The following is a 21,048-nucleotide window of genomic DNA, read 5'->3' on the forward strand; positions in this document are numbered from 1 at the left end:
TGTGGCTTTTCTGGTGTTGAGAGAGAGATGAACAGTAGCTGAAGGCTTTACCACAACCATTGCACAGGTACGGTTTTGCTCTGTGAGGTTTAATGATCTGAATTCTTCTTGAGGCTTTTTGTACGTGTTTCACAGGTACAGAGACTCATTTCTGCAGGAACTCTCTTGTGGAGAGAGCACTGGTCTCAGACTGAGGCTCTTCCCAACCTCCTTGTGCCTGTTGTTTGGCTCCCTGGGAAATTTCTACACTTGCGTCTTGGAATGATTCTTCAGAAATGTCTTGCTCTGGGAGTGAGTCCTCGGATACATTCTTCCAGTCTGGACAGGTACTTCTTAGTTCTTCTCCCTCTGGCATCCAGGGTTCTTCCTATTGTCCAGTTGGGAGTTCAGGCCAGGCTGTGGAATGGGAAGTCCCAGCACAGCCAGGGTCCTGGACTTTCCTGATATCCCCTCCTTGTCCCTCAGCAGTGACCAGGTACCTCCATTCTTCATGGGTAAAAGCTACAGTCTCATTGCTGAAGGGCGTGGATCCCTGGGTTTGGCTGTGAGACACTAGCCATTCCCTCCTCTCCTGTGCTTTTCTCTTGGGCAGGGGTAGGGTCTGAAAAAGGCAATGCTCCTTCCTCTAGCATTTGGGCATGTCACTCCACAGGAGCCCTGGCCCTGGCTCTGACTGCCCCCAGGTTGGACTCTTCTTTGCTTAGAGACTTAGTTTGGGCCTGTGGTTCTGGGCCCTGGGAGCTCCAGCAGGGCCTAACCAGCAGGGTCTTTCACTGTCTTCCCAGCCACAGCTAGTTCTTGGCATAAAGCAGAACCCAGGGTGAAAAAGCTGTGCTGGGATTCCTGAGAAAGCATCTGGCAAGTGACATGGACTCAAAAACTGTGCTATCCAAGGAACTGCCTGGTGGCAGGGTCCCTGCTCTCATGCCAAAGGGGACGCACCTCAACAGCGGCACTTTTGGACATGAGCACATGCCTTGCCAGACTCCATTTCCCAGAAGTCACCCCCAGGCTCGGTTCCTGGTCAAGACTTTTTCTTTCCTGGTGCCAGGTGTGTGACCACACTTTCTAGAGATGCTTTCACTTATTTTTGCTCCCAGAATATACTCCCAGTCATGGTTCACCAGAATCAAACGGCAACTGGAAGGGGACAGGAAGCAACTGGCCCTTCGATGGTCTATGTATTGATGAGAGTAGGGTACTGAAGTCTCCAGCTATTACTGTAGAGGTATCTATTTCTCTCCTCAGTTTTCCCAGTGTTTGCCTCACGTATTTTGGGGCACTGTGTTTAGGAGCAATCTTCTTGATGGATTGCCCCTTTTACTAATATATAGTGTCCTTCTTTATCTCTTTTAACAGCTTTTGACTTCAAAGTCTACTTTGTCTAATATTAGTATAGCTACCTCAGATCTTCTTTGGTTACTATTTGCATGAAATATCTTTTTCCATCCTTTTACCTTCGATACATTTGTGTCTTTGGGTCTAAGATGAGTCTCTTGAAACATATAGTTGGATCATGCTTTTTTATCCATTCTGCCAATCTGTGTCTTTTGACTGGGGAGTTTAATCCACTATTATTCAGAATAATTTTAAAAGATACCAACCTAGCATCAAGAGCATGCACATTCTCTGCTCCCATATTCCTGTTTCCCAGCTTTGTGTTATTTTTGTCTCACTTTACCTCTTCATATGTTGCATGTCCATTATCAGGAAATATGCCTTTTTCTTGTTCAACTGTTTCCTGACTCTAATAAGAATTAAGGAGTAGAGCTGTAAATTGAAGGTACAGAACAATTGAGTTTGCATTTACCCTTTTTGGTGACCCTTACTGAAGATCTTCATTTCTTCACACTACTCCAAGTCACTCTTTTCTGCCTTTTCCTTTCAACCTGCAGAGCTTCCTTTAGTAATTCTTGAGGGCAGGCCTTTTGTTGATGAACTCTCTCACAGTTTCTGTTTATCCGAGAATATTTTAAACTCTCCTTCATTTTTGAAGGACAGTTTTGCCAGATAAAGAGTTCTTGGCCGGCAGCTTTTCTTTCAATACCTTAAATATACCATACCACTACCTTCTTGCCTCATGAGAGAAACTGGCCCTTAGCCTTACAAAGGATCCCTTGCTTTTTTCTTGCGTTCAGAATTCCTTCTCTTGGGCGTTTAACATTCTGATTAGTATGTCTCGGATAAGGTCTATTAGGATTTACTGTTTGGAGTATGTTGTACTTTTTGGATGTGTATATTTATGTCTTTCAGAAGAGGTGGGAAATTTTCGACCATTATTTCCTCAAATATTCTTCTGTCCCTTTTCTTCTCTTTCTGGGACACCCATTATGTATACATTTGTGTGCTTCATGCTGTCATGCAAATCCCTGAGACACTGCTCTTTTTTTCTCTCTTTTCTCTATCCATTCTTCTATGATTTCGATTGTCCTGTCTTCTGTTTGCTGATTCTTTCATCTGCCTGTTCAAATCTACTGTGGTATGCCTCTAGTGTGTTTTTTTTTTTTTTTTCAGGAGGTAGCGGGAATTGAACCTCAGACCTCATATATGTGAAGCAAGTGCTCAACTACTGAGCTATACCCACTCCCCACTTTTTTTTTAAGATTTTAAAAAAATTTTATTATTTATTTCTCTCCCCTTCCTCCATCATCTGCTCTCTGTGTCCATTTGCTGTGTGTTCCTCTGTGTCTGCCTGTATTCTCATTAGGCAGCTCTGGGAACTGATCCTGGGACCTTCCAGAGTGAGAGAGAGGCAATCATTCTCCTGTGCCACCTCAGCTCCCTTATCTGCTGTGTCTCTTATCTCTCCTCTGTGTCTCTTTTTGTTGTGTCATCTTGCTGCACCAGCTCTCCACGTGGGCCAATACTCCTGCGTGGGGCAGCACTTCTGTGCGGGGCAGTACTCTGTACAGGCCAGCACTCTGCTTGGGCCAGCTTACCTTCACCAGGAGGCCCTGGGCATCGAACCCTGGACCTCATATGTGGTAGACAAGAGCCCAGTTGCTTGAGCCACATCTGCTTCCTTTCCCATTCTACTTTTAATCTCTATTATTGAGTCTTTCATCACCATAATTTGTTTCTTTTTATACTTTCAAATTCCTCTCTATGCTTACACATTGTCTTCTTAATATCTTTTAGCTCTGTATTCATATTTTCCTTCATCTCCTTGAATTTAGAGATTTGTTTGGACTTCTTTGATTAGTGGTTCCAAATTCTGTGTCTCCTCTGAAGTTTTAATTCATTCCTTGACTGAGCCACATCTTCCTGTTTTTTACTATGGCTTGTAATTTTTTGCTGATGTCTGGTCATCTGGTTATCTTGAGTTCACTCTGAAGGGCAGTTTCTCCCTTTTGTCTAGGGTTTTGTTGTTGACTGGCTTTGATTAAGGCTCTTCTTTGATGCTTGGTTCAATTTATTCAAGACTTTTAGAGTAACCTTTGTTTAACTGGTCAGATTTTTTCAGCTCTTCATCGGATTCTTGACCTGGATATGCAGTATAATTTTTAAGATCGTACTTTTTGTGCAATTGTTTTACCTCCAGGGGAAAGCTTCCTTTGTTTTGTTCCTTCTCTGGGAATCTTCATTTTTCTGTTTATTTTCATCCAGAATATTCTCCCCAGCTCCTATGGTTTCTTTAAATTATTTCCCTTACTCAATACCCCCTTTTCACTATACTTTTCAGTTCTGGGACCTGTTTTTTCTTACAGCAGTTCAGGATAAATCCTACCCCCTCTTTTTAAAATCTTTTTCTGGGGGCTTTTATGCCTGCAGTTTCTTCCCCATTAGGGAATCCCACCCTCGGGAGGCAGATGGGCTCAACCCAGAAAGGTGGGTCATCCCAGAAAAATCCATTTTACCTTTAGGTGGCCTTCCCAACAGAAACTGGATTGAGTGCATGCACCTCTTTCCAACAGTTCTACTGTGGTCTCTTTTTTTTCACCCCTGGGGGCACTTTTTATATGTGGTACTCCTCAGTGGCTTATGTTCTGCCCTGTGTCTCTGCAGACTCGGGTCCCTGAGCTTGGACATGCGTGGGCTTCTAACACGCTGCTGTGTCTTCACAGTCTGCATCCTCCGCTGGAGGGACCTGCCTGTGCCACTCCCAAGCTGTGCGGGGATGAGTGAGGGGGAGGGATCTGGACTGGCTGGTCTGGGTTGGAAACTTCCTGCTGACCTTGGAAGTTTTTTTTCTTCTTTGATTCAGTATTTGTGGAGCCCTTCTCCAGTCTCTCTCATCCTCCAGAGTTCTAATACTTGTCCTTTAGTAGATTCTGGGGGAAGACTTTTTCATAGGATGTCTTAGGTCACCATGCTGATGACTCATTTTCCAACTTTTGGAACAGAAATGTCTATAGTGGTATCCTATGCAAGTCCCACCATTGTAGGTTGTGTGTATGATGACAACTTGAATCTTTAATTCATGGATCTGCAGACCCAAGGGAATGGTACTCAAGGAACTCTACAAAAAGAATCCCATCTAAGGAGTCTCATCTGCATCTGGAGCTGATTTAGATGATGAGATGGTGGACTAAAAAGCCGATGCCACAATGGGATGAATTTTGAGGGTCTGGGGCGGAAAGGAATGTATGCGTTTGCATTTTGTAAGTATGTAAATTGTTGTTGCCAGGGGGTGAATGTGGTGTATCTTATTTTACAAGATGGCTGCAACAGTATCTCCCATCCTAAATGCTCTTCTTCCGATGGGATGTTGATGTTTATGAGATAGCTTCTACAGTCCCCCCCGTTAAATCCAGGGAGGCGTGACTAGGATGGAAGAGACACTGTGACTTCCAAGCCTAGGATGTAAGAGGTAGTACAGCTTCTGTCTGGTCCTCTTGGATGTCCACTCTTGGAACCTCAAGAATTGTGAGATCTTTATCTCTATTATGGTTTTAAGTCTAAATTTGAGGATAATTTTGTTATGCAGCAATAGATAACTGAGGCAATGAGAATGACAAAAAGTATCTGTTAAGAGATTAATTGATTCAGCAAGGATATATTGAGCAGCTATTGTGTCTGGCATTCCTGTAGGTACCAGAGACACAGAAAAGAACAGACTAAAATCTCTGCCCTCATGGGGCTTACATTCTAGTGGGGAAAACAGACTGTGAGCAAGTAAAATTAATAGTAGATATAGTATGTTAGTGATAAATGCCAGGGAGAAAATGCAAAGAAAGGAAATAATAGCAAAGGATAGCAGAGGTGGGTGAACGAGTTGCAATTTTAATTGGGGTGGACAGGGAGAGACTCACCAGGGTGGTATTTGAGTGAAGACTTGAGGGAAATACGGGAGTAAGGGACCAGTGTGGATGATCTGTGGGAAAAGGACTCCTTATGGAGAGAACAGCAAGCACCAGGGCCCTGACAATGGTGGAGAGTGGGCGAAGCATACTTAAGGAAAGCCACCGGGCCAATGTGCTCGAGGCGGTGAGTGAGGGGAAGGGTGTAGAAAGATGAGGTCAGAGAGTTGGGGTGAGGGATGAGGGTGGCTTTTATTCTGAGGAGTCTTGAGCACAGAAGTGACATAATCGCACATTTCAACCAGATTGTTCCAGCTGCTGTTTTGAAAAAGGAAGATAAGGGGAGAATCGGGGAGGGCAGTTATGCTACTACACTCATCCAGGAGGCAACAAGGAGTGACTCACACCAAAGCACAGCAGTGGGCATGGGGAGGGCGGTGGCATTCTGGGATACCTCTGTAGGTAGAGCTGAGAGATTTGTGGACATATGGGGTAAAGCGACTTGGAAGGACAGAGCTGCATTAACTGAGATGGTGAAAGTAAGAAGAGCAGGTCTGGAGTAAAGTCTGAGGGCTTTTTAGACATCGGAAGGGATCCAGTGTCTGCAGCACAAGGGAGAGGCCTGCGCTGGAGATACATCTGGGGTCAACAGTGAGCGGCTGGAATTAAAGCCTCAAGCTTGAAGCTACTGAACTAGTTAGAATGAGGGTTAGGTTAGCTCAGGGCTGCTGACCAGAAGGCCAAAGCCTTCCAGAATGCTGTCCTGCTTCTCTGATCTCGAGCATTCTGAACTATTCTGGACTACTCACATAAAGCAGGAGTGGTAAGAGGAACAGGTCCGGAAGCGCAGATGACCTAGATTCAAACCGGCTCATCAGCTACAAGACCTTGGGCAGGCTGTTTAACTGCTTCATGCCTCGGTTTTATACCTCTACAAAATGAGGATAGCAACAGTATTGCCACAAGGTTGTTGACAGGGTTAAGTGAAAACATGTAAGAGTGGCTTGCACAGAGAATACACTCTGATGGCTTCCTTCAACCCATCGCCAGCGGATCCCAACATCAAGTGCAGGAGGTACCGCAGATGTTTCTTTCATTTCCCAACATCAAGATTAGGGGTTACTGTGGATGGTCAGATGGGCCCTATTCCCCAAGAGCACTGAAAATCATTATTTTATGTACCAAATTCAAAGGTTACAAAAAGTAAACAAAATAATGACTCAGCTATTTTTTTTCAAAAGATATTCAATCATACAATCAACTCCTTTTAAAGACTCACACAGTGGTGAATTACAAAACAAGAAGTTATTTTAATTGCATCTCTTCTCAAGGATTATTTCTCTTTTGCTGATCTGATTCTCAGATTCTCATTCCTCTTTGACCATCTTTCTCAGCCAAGGCCACCTATCTTTAAATTAAAAAATTATTTTACTTTAATATCCACAATTAAGAAATTGAAGGCATTCAAAAGTTTCTATAGAAGAGCTATCTTGAGACTCTAAAAATAAAATTCCAAAACATTTCCTCCTAGAGACAGTAGAGGCCAGAGACTGTCTGCATCCACGTCCTACCTGGCTGAAGGTCCTCAAAACCTCCGAATTCTGAACATTCAAAACGATGAGTGTTTATGGAGGCATAAAGCAGCATCCATGGGGGAGGAGTGGGGGATTCAAATAATATGATACAATCTGTGGCTCTGAAGAATTTATAATCTAGATAGAGAGAAGAGAAACATGCATTCATGAGATGGATAAACAAAATTAAGCATAGAAAGCCAGTAAACATATATACACACACACACACACACATATACATATACTTAGTAAAAACTAAACCAATTAACAGTAGCTATCTATCTGCATGGTGGGATTATCAGTGATTTTCTTTTTCTTCTTTTTGCTTATCTATACTTTCTGAAACTTTTTCTACAATGAATACATTGCTTTTTTTGTTGTTGAAAAAGTGACTGAGTCTAAATGTGCTCAAGAGAAGGAACAGACAAGGTGGCTAAAACACCTGCTAATGCCTCCACTCCCCATTCTAACTTGTTTAAAATAAAACAAAGAAACAGAAATGCTGACAGCGGCCCTCCTAGAGGATGCAAGGATAAAGATAAAGGCCTGCGCATACTGCCCGGCACAGAGTAAATGGTGTATAAGTGCTTGCTCTTATTGTTATTATTATTATTATGCATGAGCTGGCAGAAATACTTTTGTAAAATTGGTTTAGGAAAATGTCGATGAAATGAGTTGGGCTTGAGTACGAATCTTCAAGATAGCAGGGAAAAGGTATTTGAGACAGAGGAACAACTTGATAACAGGTGAAAGACTGAATCTGTGACCGAGATTTACCTCTTCAACAATGAAGAGGGGAAGCAAAAGAAGAAGGAAAACACACGTTTTTGACACATAAGAAAGTTTTATTTAAAAAATAGCAACTCTTAAAGATAATTCATCACATGCAAACTCATTTGGCCCTTGATCTTTACCCACCCCTTTTCTTTCACTCAAAGAAAAGAGACTCAAAGAAGATTCCTTCCGAAGTGTATCACCATTTATTGTAATTTGAGTTGGGAACTGAACAGGGGACATTGTCTGTGCAGGGGGAAAAAAGGAAAAGAAAAGGGAAGTATGTTTTTGTAGACTTAATTTCTTGAAAACACTTTTATGGTTTTAAATCCTTTTTTACCCCACAGGAAATCAAGAATTCAAGTATGTTAAGTAGGGAGCAATAATACAAAACATGTGTGTGTGTGTGTGTGTGTGTGTTTAAACATTCTTCACATCTTATACCCTTTTTGCTTTGGTAAGGCCGAGCCCCAAAGAACACATCACACGTAAGGACCCCAGCCTTGAACTCACAGACTCAAGAGTTAAGGAATTTATTTACCCTCACAGGACAACTGTAGAGATTTAGAATTGTCATATACCATTTAAAAAACCAGTCTTCCCTTAACCCCACCCAAAAACACCTAAGTCCTGTAAGTCCTGATACACTTAAACACCTCCTTTGATGCAGCTGTTTTTTAGATTCCTATTAGAGGGCTATTACAAGGACCAGAGCAACAAGATTTTCTTCATTTTGTTTAGAATAAAAAATTTAAAAGGGACATTTCAAAAGAAAGAAAAAAAAAAAACTGAAATTCAAATTCTGAAAATATCTTGCCTTTTTTATTAATCATGTCATCTAACACCAATTAAAAAAACAAATATGTGAATATGATATAAAAATACGATCCCAGATTAACACTTTGTTGCAGGCACAGTTATCTCACAGAATATATGTTTGGAGGGCCAGGGAAAGGAGTTTATTTTTGTCTTTGCGTCTCTTTAAAAAATCCACAGCAGTGCAAGTAGGGTCAGGAAGAAGGAGGGGGGAGAAAAGATTCTTTAGCAGCAAAATGTCCAAAGTTCTCTAATCACAATCAAATCAACGGATATTGGGTTTAAAAAAAAAAAAAAAAGAAGAAAAAGAAGGTGAAGGGGACGCTGCCCAGAGCCACTCGTCATTACTAAAAGACTCTGCTGCAAAGCCCCAAATTGTCACATATGAAGGACGTGCTTTATTACACAAACAATCGTAAAATCTGTCCCTCAAGCTTTTGACCGTGTTTGTCACTTAAATATATGTACAGGGAGCGGGCTCCTCTCCTCGTTCGTGTCCTTTCAGATCTCTACGGTTTGGTCACTCTGGGCGGGCGCTCGGTGTATTTTGCCACATTTGGCCTCCAACGTTTCAACAGCATTTCCACTGCCAATGCTGCTGCTGCTCGCCTCGCGGGTCTTGGCTGTTTCAAGCAGAGGGTGGGTGAGGGGGACGGTTTAGTGATCGCTGTTCTGTTTCTCTCTCATCCAGGCGTGAATCTGTTCTTTCAGTTCTGGCACTGAGGAAAGAAAGGGAAAGCGGATTAGTGCTTGACGGGAGGCTTGCTCCTGAGAGAGGATGCGCGTAGCTCTGTGTACAGGAAAGAAAGGGCTATTCATTCCCTCATTAAGCTGTGGAATGCAGAAGAAACAGGACCATAGAAGAAAGGACTAGAATTCTATAGGGAAAAAGAGCAAAGAGCATTGCACGTCTCTTCCACGAAAAGTTCCTGGACTTGATAAATGGCCCTCTTTGGAGTGATTTCTGGCAGGTGATTCTGGCTTAACTTCTCAGCCCCGCCCCTGGCACGGCAAGCAGGCGCGCCCTCCTCTACCTGGTTCCAGCATGCTCTCTGTCAGCGTCTGTCGGTTGAAGGGGTCCGTGGGGGAGTTCAGCAAGTGCCGCAGAATGATGGAGCGGTCCATGATGGTGCCGGAGGGCAGGCGCACGGGGTCTGTCATCAGGGTGTCCATCAAAGGGTCTGCAGAGGCAAAGAGGCTTCTGTAAATCACATGCTCATCTCATAAGAGAGCCTAACACTGAGAAAGGCCCCCAAATTTAGCATGAACTCCGCATTAGATAAAAGCATGTACACTGCCTCTCGTTAAGGGAAAAGTAACCAATCACTGGGAGGGAAAAACAAACACAGCAGCAGGCCCTCCCAAGCCAGACAGGAAAGAGCTGGCCGGCTGGGGTCCTTTATCTTAGGACTTGTCAGAATTCGTTGAAAACAGGAATCCCCAATTGCAAAGGCAAGGCTGCCCTCGGAATTTCAGGGCTGTTATCTGATTTGAAATCTTTCTCCTTTTAATTTACAAAATGAACTAAAAGTTGGCAAATGTAATTTCAGGCAGTATTTTGAAAACCAACTACAGACACTTAAGAAATTGGAAGTACAGCAGGTCCTTTTTTACTGTTACATTTTTAGCATTAACACCAAAGCAGCTTTGAAAAGCATGGCCTGCGCTTGCCTCTGAACTCGTCGGGGGCGTCGCTGTAGTCGATCTCTGCACGTGCGTTCTTGGCTACTATCTCTTCCACTTTCTCAGCCAGAAGTTTAAACTTCTCTATTGCTATTGTGGATTTGATCCCTGCCTTCCGCATCTTGGAAATAACTTCTTCAAACAACTCCTTGCTGTAGGACCTCTGCAAATGAAGAAACGTAACGTGACAAGTGAATATATTGTACGTAGGGAAAATGGCAAGACTATATCCATCGTATGGCTCCTTTGCGGTTTTTTAATTCTCTGGGGGAAAAAAAAGCCCTAAAACTATGTGTGTGTATATACTTACATGTGATGATGGATACACAGAGGAAAACTGGAATAATACATGCCGAACTGTAAAAGGTCGTTACCTCTGCAGAGGGCTGCACAGTTGAGGCAAATGAAAGAAATACTTCAATTTTCACAGCAAGCATGCATTTCTATTCAAGTTTTAAATTTTAAAGAGAAGAGACTCTAATCTCCTTCAGTCCTGGAAGGGCACTATACCCTAGCTGTGTATAAGAGGAGACAGAAATTTCAGCTCATTTCTCTGAAGGTAAACATCATAATTCAATAGCATTTGTACTTGAAAGGATTTTACTCTCACTCACTTTCAATCACTGAAGGATATTTTGTTCAACACTATCAAAGGCAGGTGTTCCTGACATTAGACCACCCAGATAAAGGGCAGAATGGGCGTGATTGTGGCCCCGATTTACCTTCACAAGAGTGGAAGGGGGGCTTCCAAGATAAGCACCCACCACGCATGAGCCTGGGTCTCAGCTCCGGCCTGGCCGTGTACCAGCTGTGTGGTCTCAGGCTAACCACTAGCTCTCCCCAGCCCGTTTCCTTGGGTGTAAAATGGGGATAGTAATGCCTTCCTCACAGGTGCCTAATTCATACAAAACACTGCCACTATAAAATAGCAAAGTAGATCATATTTTTCATTTATGGCATAAATACTGGCCACGTGTCAACTAATGACAATGATGCAAATAGAGGAAGGGAATGATTACACAAGACTCTCTGGGAAGGACGGCAACCTTGAATCATACCTGCTAACACCCAAAGAACTGAGGCCAAGGCTATACTCCACTGCTAAAATACTTGTCTGACTGTTGGTGTTCCAGGTTTTGTTTATCCTTCAGACCCCACACCTGAAATGGGGAGAGGAATGTGTCTGTTTGTCTCTCCTCTAACCTGTACGGCTTCAAGTCTGTGAGCATTAGCAAGTGTGCCACTGGAAAGGGGTACCTGCCAGCCAGCCTGTGGAGGGCAGGGCAGGCCGGCGACTGGAATGCCCCCAAAGACCCCCCAGAGCAATAAAACCAGGGCCAGCCTGGGCGCACGCTGTCCCTTCTCCAGCACAGTCTTGGCCCCTCAGAGGTTCTGCTCCTGACTGTACTGCACGTTCCCGGGCGGCACGCTACTGCTCTTAACAAGCTGCCCGTGCTTTCTCGCTGTGGATTCACATCAACACCTGCAACAGGAATTGATCTCGATACCTGGTTCTCTAAGAGCACTGGAATGAAATGCTTCAATCTTTCTTTTTTTAACTTCTGTTTCTAAATAAGTATGCATGCTCACTTTCTCTCTCGAGATGCCCAGGCCCCTGACCAAGCCATTCAGTTGACAAAAAAGAGAGGGAAGGGTATTAGAAGGATACCAGGGACCAGCAATAAAATCTTCAAAGCCATCTTCTAGGGAAGTGGATGTGGCTCAGGCAACCGAGCTCCCACATACTACCTGGGAGGTCCATGGTTTGGTTCCTGGTGCCTCCTAAAGAAGACAGTGAACTGGGTGACAGGCACAACAAGCTGACGCAACAAGATGATGCAACAAGAGACACAAGAAGAAAAAACATAATGAGAGACACAAAAAAGCATGGAATGGAGGTGGCTCAAGCGATTAGGTACCTCCCCCCCACATCAGAAGTCCCAAGTTCAGTTCCTAGTGCCTCCTGAAGACACAGCACATAGCAAGTGTTAACAATGAAGGGGTGGGGCGAAAAAAAAAAGCCATCTTCTAGAACCCTGATAAGTTCACAGAGCCTGGTTATAGTTTTCTAAAACTAAATTACGACAATTCTAAAATACTTGATTCAGTGTCTACTTATTATGAGCCAGGTAAGCCACAGTCCCATTTCCTTTAGGGAGGGGCAAAGAGGATAAATAACAGAAGGCTGTGAGATGTTGGAGGGGCAAAAATATACAGGGAGGGAAGTAGATTTGGCTCAACTGATAGAGCATCTGCCTACCACATGGGAGGTCCAGGGTTCAAACCCAGGGCCTCCTGACCTGTGTAATGAGCTGGCCCACGCACAGTGCTGATGTGCACAAGGAGTGCTGTGCCATGCAGGGGTGTTCCCCTCATAGGGGACACACATAGGGCACAAGGAGTGTGCCCCATAAGGAGAGCTGTCCCCTGCGAAAAAAGTGCAACCGGTCCAGAAGTGGTGCCACACACACGGAGAGCTGACGCAGCAAGATGACGCAACAAAGAGACACAGATTCCAGGTGCCGCTGACAAGAACACAAGTGGACGCAGAAGAACACACAGCAAATAGACACAGAGAGCAGACAAGTGGGGGGGGGGGAAGGGGAGAGAAATAAAAAATAAAATAAAATCTTAAAAAAAAAATGCACAGGGAATTATTGAGGCCCCAGGAGGGGCGCTGCTGTAAACAATGCCGAGACCATTTCACCACACATTTTTTGAACTTCTCTTTGTAACAAGAAGCGTTTCTTGGCCAATTTCTTATTATCATAAAACATGACCCACTCTATTTCTTAAAAGATGATGAGTTTTCAACCAATTGACTTGTGCTTAAGCATGAGTCAACTATTAAGACACAGCAGTGTAAGGGGATTATCATAAATCAAAGGGTACTTGTGCATAGAATTCAGCTTCAAAAAGCAGCGACATCAATGACTTAACCAAATACATATTAATGAGCTTCTTCTTTAAGTTCAGTGTGGAAGGGGTCAGAAGTATAGATTTTGTTCTTGACCTCACGGATCTTACAGAGTGTTTTAAAGTAAACATGAAAATATACACAAATCATGTGTCTGGTAAGGGTCTGCTATCCAGGATATATAAAGAATGCCTACAACTCAACAACAAAAAGACAAACAACCCAATTTAAAAAATGAGCAAAGGATGTGAATAATTTCTCTGAAGAAGATATACAAATAGCCAATAAGCACATGACAAGATGCTCAACATTATCTGTCATTAGGAAAATACAAATCAAAACCACAAGGAAATACTACTTCACACTCACCAGAAAGGCTATAATTAAACACACAAATGTTGGTGAGGATGAGGAGAAATTGGAACCCTCGTACATTGCTGGTCTGGTGGAAACATAACATGGTGCAGCCACTGTAGAAAACAGTTTGGCAGTTCCTCAAAAAGTTAAACAGAACTACCATATGACCCAGCAATTCCACTCCTAGGTAAATACCCCAAAGAACTGAAAACAGGCATTTAAGCATATGCTTGTATAGGAATGTTCACAGCAGTGCTATTCACAACAGCCACAAAGTGCAAACAACCCAAGTGTCTATCGACAGATGAAAAAACAAAACGTGGTCTATCAATACAATGGACTATTCAATCATAAAAAAGGATGAAAGAGAGCCGGCACAGCTCAGTGGTTGAGCGCCTGCTTCCCATGTGGGAGGTCCCTGGTTTGATCCATGATACCTCCTTTAAAAAATGGTTTTGTTACATGAATATCACCTCAGTTAAAAAAAAACCACAACTTTAAAAATAAACAAAATTAAGTACTCAATTTGTGAGATGCAGACTCAATAATCTGGGAGGTTAGGGGAGGGAGCAATTAACTTAGGTAGATTGCATGGAAGAAGTGTGACTTCAGATGTGCTTTTTGTTATTTTTTTTTTTTACGGAAAGTGGCGCCCACAGACCACACTCCACAAACATCAGTCTGGCAGTCCATCCATGGATTGGAGTTTGCCCTTTTATAAAAGTATGGACAGCAGAGGCCAACAGCACAGGTCACCGACGTACTCTAAGACCTTCCTATCTGGGGACTCTCAGCTCCAGGGACTACTGTCCCACTTCTCTTCTGACATAGGGCTCTCCCCTCCCCTTTGTCAGTAAAAAGCTCAAGTGGCCTCCATGCTGGTGCCTCTTCTGCAGCCTCTGGACACTCATCTCAGCTCACCCTGTATAGAGGGAAAGAAGCCCCTCAAGTTTCCTTCCTTAAAACACTGCCATTTTCTTCTTCCCTTTGTCTTCCAAGGAAAGTAAGGCATGCCAATTTAAACCAAACCAGGCAAGTGGACTTGGCCCAGTGGTTAGGGCGTCCGCCTACCACATAGGAGGTCCGCGGTTCAAACCCCGGGCCTCCTTGACCTGTGTGGAGCTGGCCCATGCGCAGTGCTGATGCACGCAAGGAGTGCCGTGCCACGCAGGGGTGTCCCCGCATAGGGGAGCCCCATGAGAACTTAAAGAAGCAGCAAGGAGTGCACCCCGTAAGGAGAGCTGCGCAACGCAAAAGAAAGTTCAGCCTGCCCAGGAATGGTGCTGCACACACGAAAGCTGACACAGCAAGATGACGCAACAAAAAGAAACACAGATTCCAATGCTGCTGACAACAACAGAAGCAGACAAAAAGAAGAACATGCCGCAAATGGACACAGAGATCAGACAACTGGGGTGGGGGGGGGAGGGGAGAGAAATAAATAAAATAAATCTTAAAAAATAAAATAAAATAAACCAAACCAAAACTACTGCTTCCAAAAGAGGAAAAAAAATTCGACTCCCTCCTCTCTCCTTCCATCCTTCCAACCCCAACCCTTAAAACCCTTTTCCCAATCAAATAGGCAGGACCCTAATCAATTTATAGCCAATATAAAGAGAAAGTACCTGTGATGGTTAGACTAATATGTCAACTCAGCCAAGTAATGGTGCCCAGCTGTTTGGTCAAGCAAGCATGGGGCTAACTGTAAAACAAGGACATTTCATGGACTTTAAGTCATCAGTGAGTTGACTGCAAAGATGCCTGGTTACGACTACAATCAACTAAGGAGACTGCTGTCAGCAATGAGCGTGACATCTCATCCAATCAGCTGAGGGTCTTAAAAGGGGAGTGATTTCAGCATTCAGCTAGCGTCTCTGGGAACTCATCAAGGACCTTCACTGGAGCCCCTGGCTTGCAGCCTGCCCTATGGAATTTGGACTTGTGCATCGCCATAGTCACATGAGACAATTTTATAAACTCTCATACTATTTACAGATCTCTTTTGTCGGTTCTCTTTCCCTAGAGAACCCTGATTAATACAGCGCCCAACCACCAACACAAGCAACAGATGAAGCAAGCAAAACATCCACTTAGACTGTACTGCTCTCTCCATTGTGCCACTGGCCTGGTGTATGTTTGCTTCACAAACCTGAAGAGCAGGGCTACTTAGAAATTCATGAATACCCACATGCCACAGTGCAGAAAACCCTGTCGACAACTCAAGTCTGGTGCCAACACAAGCCATGGGCATCCCCAGGCTGTGTATGTTTTGTTGGTCACCAAAGAAAGGCAGCACTCTTTTGTGACCCATTCGGTTTCCACCGCCTCACTGCAGACTTTACGGGTATTACATTGCAAGACCTATCAGGAGAAGAGGGAATGCACCAAATGCGCTGAACGACACTGCCAAGTCTCTTTACAGAAACAGGGACAGAACCTCTGAGGGACTTTCCACACCCCTGACCCCTGGTTGGGCTAGTGAGTGTTTCCCTTTCCTCTCCCTCACTATAGACTGCACATAGCTCCCATTCCTAACTATGCACACTATTATATGGTTGTAGGCTAGGGAAACAGTACATATTTTAACATCTCCAAATATAACTGCAATCTCCTAACACCCTCCTTTACCATCACTTCTTATGGAACAAATGCTTTAGACACGTGTGTTTTTATTTTTAATTGCAAGAATGGTGTCAAGGCCACATCCTTGCTTGCACTGTAAAGTACCCAGTTATATGAATTATATCTCAATAAAAAGTTATTTTTTAAAAGTATCCATAATTACCCAATTTTAACATAATTTCTTTCGATAAGATGTGGGTAGAGAACCTTCTAGAACATTTACTATGGTTAACTTCAGACATGAGTAATATTTAGATAACTAGTATGAATACAGATGGAGAAATAGAAATGAGCTGAGCACGGCAATTTCTTGGGATAAGTGGGGAGCAAAGGGGTTGAGAACATGGGCTAAGAGTCTGTACCTTGTAACATCTTAGGACCTTGAACAAGCTATTAAGCTTAAACCACTCGGTGCCTATGTTTCCTTGTTTTAAAATGAGGAATTTAATAGAACTCAAATGACAGAATTTTGGGAGGATTAAATGAGTGAAAACATGAAAAGTGGTTAGAACTTAGTATACAGTCAATAAATGTTAGCCATGATTATACTGAAGATGCAAGGCAGAAGAACATGGAAGGAAGGTGAAGCTGTTTGTAAGACTGTTGGAAAATCAGAAAGTGAGCTTGGGGAAATCCAGGGAGAGATGAGTGTGTGACTGCACAAAATCCGCCAGTGAATCTGCAGGTAGGCAAACGCCAGTCTCCCAGTGCAGCAGCCTGAATCCCAGTCTCCCCTTGCCAGGGACTCGCTCCCTTGGGCATGGCACTGACCTGATCGTCAGCAATGGCTTTAGCAAATCGAGCACAGTCCAGCTGCAAGTAAATATCCGTCAGTTGGTCCAACAGCTTCTTTGGTTCAAAGCCATATTTCTCAGGGTTTTCAACTTTCAGGTCACGACACTTGGGGCCACAGAGTTGCTGAAGATTAAAGTTCAGCATTGCAGCCAATCGTGGTCCAAGTTCCTAGGAAATCATAGGATAAGAGGACAATTCATGCTGTTGAGACAAGCGAGAAGGACCAAAAACTCTCATTTCAGTGAAGGAACAGGAATTGGCTAGATTAACTTCAAAGAATCTCTTATATATATATACTGTGCATCACAGGCTGAAGGTCAATATTATATTCAAAATTTTCTTTACTCCTCATTTCTAATTTGAAAATTCTAACACTTAATGTGATATTGAAGACTGATGGAATATTTACAAATGTCAACAACAGGCAAGCTTTTCTTTAAGTTCATGCTTATAATCACAAAAACAATTATCACTCCAAATTTGTTAAGAAACAGGAAAAGGGGGAAATTATTTGTAATTCCATCATCATCATCATACGAGTCATAAACTTTTGTTTAGTGTTCTTCCAACTATCAATTTCTACATCACTTTTCTATAAATTTCAAATGTTTCCAACAGTTCAGAGACTACGTGTCATTCTCATTTACCAGATACAATGTAAGGAGAGGGAGGCAAATGAAGTAGAAGATAAAATTCAGGCCTTGCCAGTGAGACAAAGGAAACAATAAAATGAAACAATTAGAAACTAATTATCAAATACTATGCAATGACCACACACCTCGACCCAATACACACTACGGATGGGCATACACTGCTTTAAGGAAAGGGAAATAGGAAAATCTTAGACTGTATAGTGTTAGAGTAAACACTAGTCCTAACAAAAGAGTCGTGAAAGATTCCCTTTATGAAACAAGTTTAAATCATTGGATTTAATGGTTGGTTTAATACAAATTCAACTTAAATTCAGCATTTCAAGAACGCTTTTTTGCAGAGTAAAGTGCTCATGTTGCTGATAAGATGTGATATAAAGAAGTGGTCAGAGCAGGACAGAGCTGGTCGCTAAAGGTTTTTAAAATGGAGAGTTTTGAGCTGGTCAGTAAAGAAGGCGAGAAGCAGTATAGCACAGGGGAAGGAAGGGAGCAGAAGCATCAGGCGGGCACAGGAGGAGGCCCTGGGCCCACCGGGGCAGAGTGCAGTGATGGTGCAGGTCTATGAGCAGGCAGGCCTCCAACAAATCCCATTTTAACTTGCATGGAAATGTTAGGCTTACTTTTCAGTAACTTCCTTTCAGAAAGGAAGAATTTAGAACCAAAAATAGGCTTTATGATAACTTAGCCTCAAATAATTTATTATAGTTTCCTAATTTCTAACAATCAAATGGCACTGCCTTTGGAGTCATTGAACTTAAAATGCAATGAGGTTTAGAGCAGGAGCAGGCAAACTACTGCCATGCGCCAAATCTGCCGAATTTGCAAATAAAGTTTTAGCTGAACACAGCTACACACCTTTTGGATATATTATCTGGGGCTGCTTTCATGCTGCAACAGCACAGTCAAGTAGCTGAGATGGAGACCGTGTGGCCCACAAAGCCTAAATTATTTGCTACCTGGCCTTTACAGAAAAAGGTTAAAGAAATGCCATTTTGCAAACCTTTAGGGAAGCAAGTGACTGCTCTAGCTTATTTAAATTAGTTGCAGTGTTCTTATGCTTTCAATAGTGAGCTGCTCTGTTTCACATTCCACTGCTCTAGCACTGGAATCTGTTTATGAAGAGACACAGGGTGGAAGAGGGAAGGAGAGGAGGAGACGCATCTCTTGAGCTGTACCCGGGCCAGGATGCCGCGATGTTGCCTCTCCCAGAGATGGTAAAACGAGTCACGTGCCCGGGGAGAGTGAACCCAGAAAGCCTGAGGCAGGATTATGGAGCAGAACTGCATCCTGTTGTGAACTCAGTCTCCAGACAGCCAGATAGCGGCTGCCTCTCGGGTCCCCCTCTTGCCTTGCTCTCGCCGCAAGGCTGCTAACTGCATGCTGGGCTGGTCACAGCAATGCAGCGCTCTTCCCAGGCTGCTGGGTGCAGTTTCAGAAAGAGGACTGGTCTTACTCGTCACGTCAAGGCCAAGCACCGTGCCGCCTCTGACCCGCCATAAACCTGAAGCCTGGCTCTCATTGTTAACCTTTGGCTTGGGTGTAACCAAGCTGCAACCAAGAGCAGCAAAGACTTTACACGTATCGATTATTTCCACTTAAACTACTCCAGTTTCTACTTGGGTACTACCTTATACTCTTCCTATAAATAAAACACATGAATCAATACATGATAAAACTATATACCAGCTTCCCCATTAAAAATCCCCTGTGCTGTCTCAGCAGAAAGGGACTGAAGCCATCTCGGAAGCATCTGTTTGCAGACGGGCCGGGGGCCGGGCTTGCTCACAGCAGTCCAGAAGCAGAGCATTTCTACGTGCGTATCAACTGGCATAACAGGGGACAACAGCGCTGACCACACTGCACTTACCAGCACGACTGAGAAGCCGAAATGGCCAGGATTTCAACAACTAAACTAAGTTGCAGGTGACAGGGTCTGAGTGTGAGATTTGACAGACAAAACGAGCCCCCCGCGTTCTACTCACTGGCCTGAGGAACGGCTTCTGGACCTGCTTGGTGAGGATGTGGAACATGTCCACGGTTTCCGTTGCCAGGGCAAGGTAGGAGCGGGAAACACGCTCGTCCTGAGCAAGCTGAGACTGCCGGGCCTGCTGCTGGTCCTAGGAAAGACGGAACAAATGCCAAATGCATCTCAGTGCCACTCATCAGCCGACCAAAACGCCGAGGGTGAAAGCAAAAGACAGTCGGTTCATAACTGGGAAAGTATGTAGTAAAGTATGTAGTAAAGCCAACACGCTCAGGGCATGACACGCTGACCCACACTAGTGAATCTCCCAGAGAGCTGAAGCTTACTCCTTCTGGCGTCAGAAGTCTTTATCTGAATCAGGTTGGGTATGAATTTCCTGGAAATGCATTACACATTTTATTGTTAGATTGATGCATCAGAAGAAGTTTTGATTTTTGGATGGATTGTATGCTTTATTAATATGTATCAGTAAAACTGATTTGTTTTAAAAAAAAAAAAAGGAAAGAAAGAGTTTTGATACTGAAAAGCTCATAATCAGGCTGTTCTCCACTCCAGGGCCAGGCAGAACTTTGAATAAAGTGACTGGGACACACTGTTTAACTGCCACAAGCCCTGATTTCCTCAGTGATAAAATATGTCATCATCAACTTCTATGCAGGAAGAAATAAGTGAGTCTAACCTAATACCTTGTACTCACTGGTGCTTAATAAATGTTAACTCATTTTCCTTAATAACAACCTCGACTTGGTCATCGTTATCTTGAAAATATGTGATGCACTGAGCTGTGGTACCAAGATACACAGGTTTCGCCCCTTTGCAAGTGTCTCCTGAATGCTAAGTTTTCTGAGTGTTGTCTTTCCACACTGTTAGACTGTGACTCTTCATGACTCATCACCTTGCCTCTGCACCACCCTCCATCACTTCTGTCATGGGCTGGGGAACAAGCTAATACAGTGTGACTTGTGGGTGACATAAGGTGGAGGCCTGCAGACGCACCAGAAAAGACTTAAATTCTTATATCTGCACAGGGGGAAGTGGCTGGGACAGCTGGGCTTGCCTCATCAGTGCCCTCTGTGTGAGCCCAGGGCTCCTGGTTGTGCTCGGGGCACTCTGCGGTGATGCCGGGTAAAGTGCCTACTGCTCCTTGGTCAGAATGAGTCAACTGAAAGAAAGCCCGAGCCAGCACTGGTGGCAGAGGGCAGAGCATGATGATGAGGCTTCCTGCCCTCCCAGAGCTGAGATCCCAGCTAGGGGGCTCTGCAGTCACAAACACCCAAAAAGATGCCCAGGAAGTCTGATGGTGACGACAAAACCAAAACCAGAGAAGGGAAGGAAAAAAGTGCCACAGGTCAGGAGATGCTCTTCTAGAAAGGGTGGCCAGGGAAGGCCTCTCCTCTCTCAAGGTCTTCTGAAGGAAGTGGGTCAGCAAAAATCTGGGGGAAAAGTGCCCTGGGTAGAGGAAAGAACAAGTGCAAAGGCCCCTGCGTGTCTGTGGAGGAGCAAGGCGTGTGTTTGGGCAGAGTGAGTGCATGGGAGAGTTGTGGGGGAACCAGACCTGCACATCCAGTCAGCTACACGCATCATGCGGAGCCTGAGTGGGTGAGAAGGGAGCCCTGAAGGGCTCTGAGCAGCCTGG

At 44.0% G+C, this 21,048-nt stretch overlaps 1 protein-coding gene across 3 annotated transcripts in view; it reads right to left on the reverse strand.

Annotated features, from left to right (window-relative positions):
- Nucleotides 1-7,638: 7,638 nt before the first annotated feature.
- UBE4B (ubiquitination factor E4B) overlaps nucleotides 7,639-21,048 on the reverse strand; it is a 164,718-nt gene continuing 151,308 nt past the window's right edge. For all 3 annotated transcript variants that reach the window (XM_071217794.1, XM_071217793.1, XM_058304453.1), the window contains 5 exons: nucleotides 19,411-19,545; nucleotides 16,755-16,946; nucleotides 10,076-10,250; nucleotides 9,439-9,585; nucleotides 7,639-9,123 (listed from right to left, as the gene is read on the reverse strand). In XM_071217794.1, coding sequence (XP_071073895.1) covers nucleotides 9,062-9,123; nucleotides 9,439-9,585; nucleotides 10,076-10,250; nucleotides 16,755-16,946; nucleotides 19,411-19,545 — 711 coding nt within the window. In that variant the 3' untranslated portion in view covers nucleotides 7,639-9,061. The remainder of the gene's footprint in view (nucleotides 9,124-9,438; nucleotides 9,586-10,075; nucleotides 10,251-16,754; nucleotides 16,947-19,410; nucleotides 19,546-21,048) is intronic.

The sequence above is a fragment of the Dasypus novemcinctus genome, chromosome 9 (genome assembly GCF_030445035.2).
Source record: "Dasypus novemcinctus isolate mDasNov1 chromosome 9, mDasNov1.1.hap2, whole genome shotgun sequence".
NCBI classification, from domain to species: domain Eukaryota; kingdom Metazoa; phylum Chordata; class Mammalia; order Cingulata; family Dasypodidae; genus Dasypus; species Dasypus novemcinctus.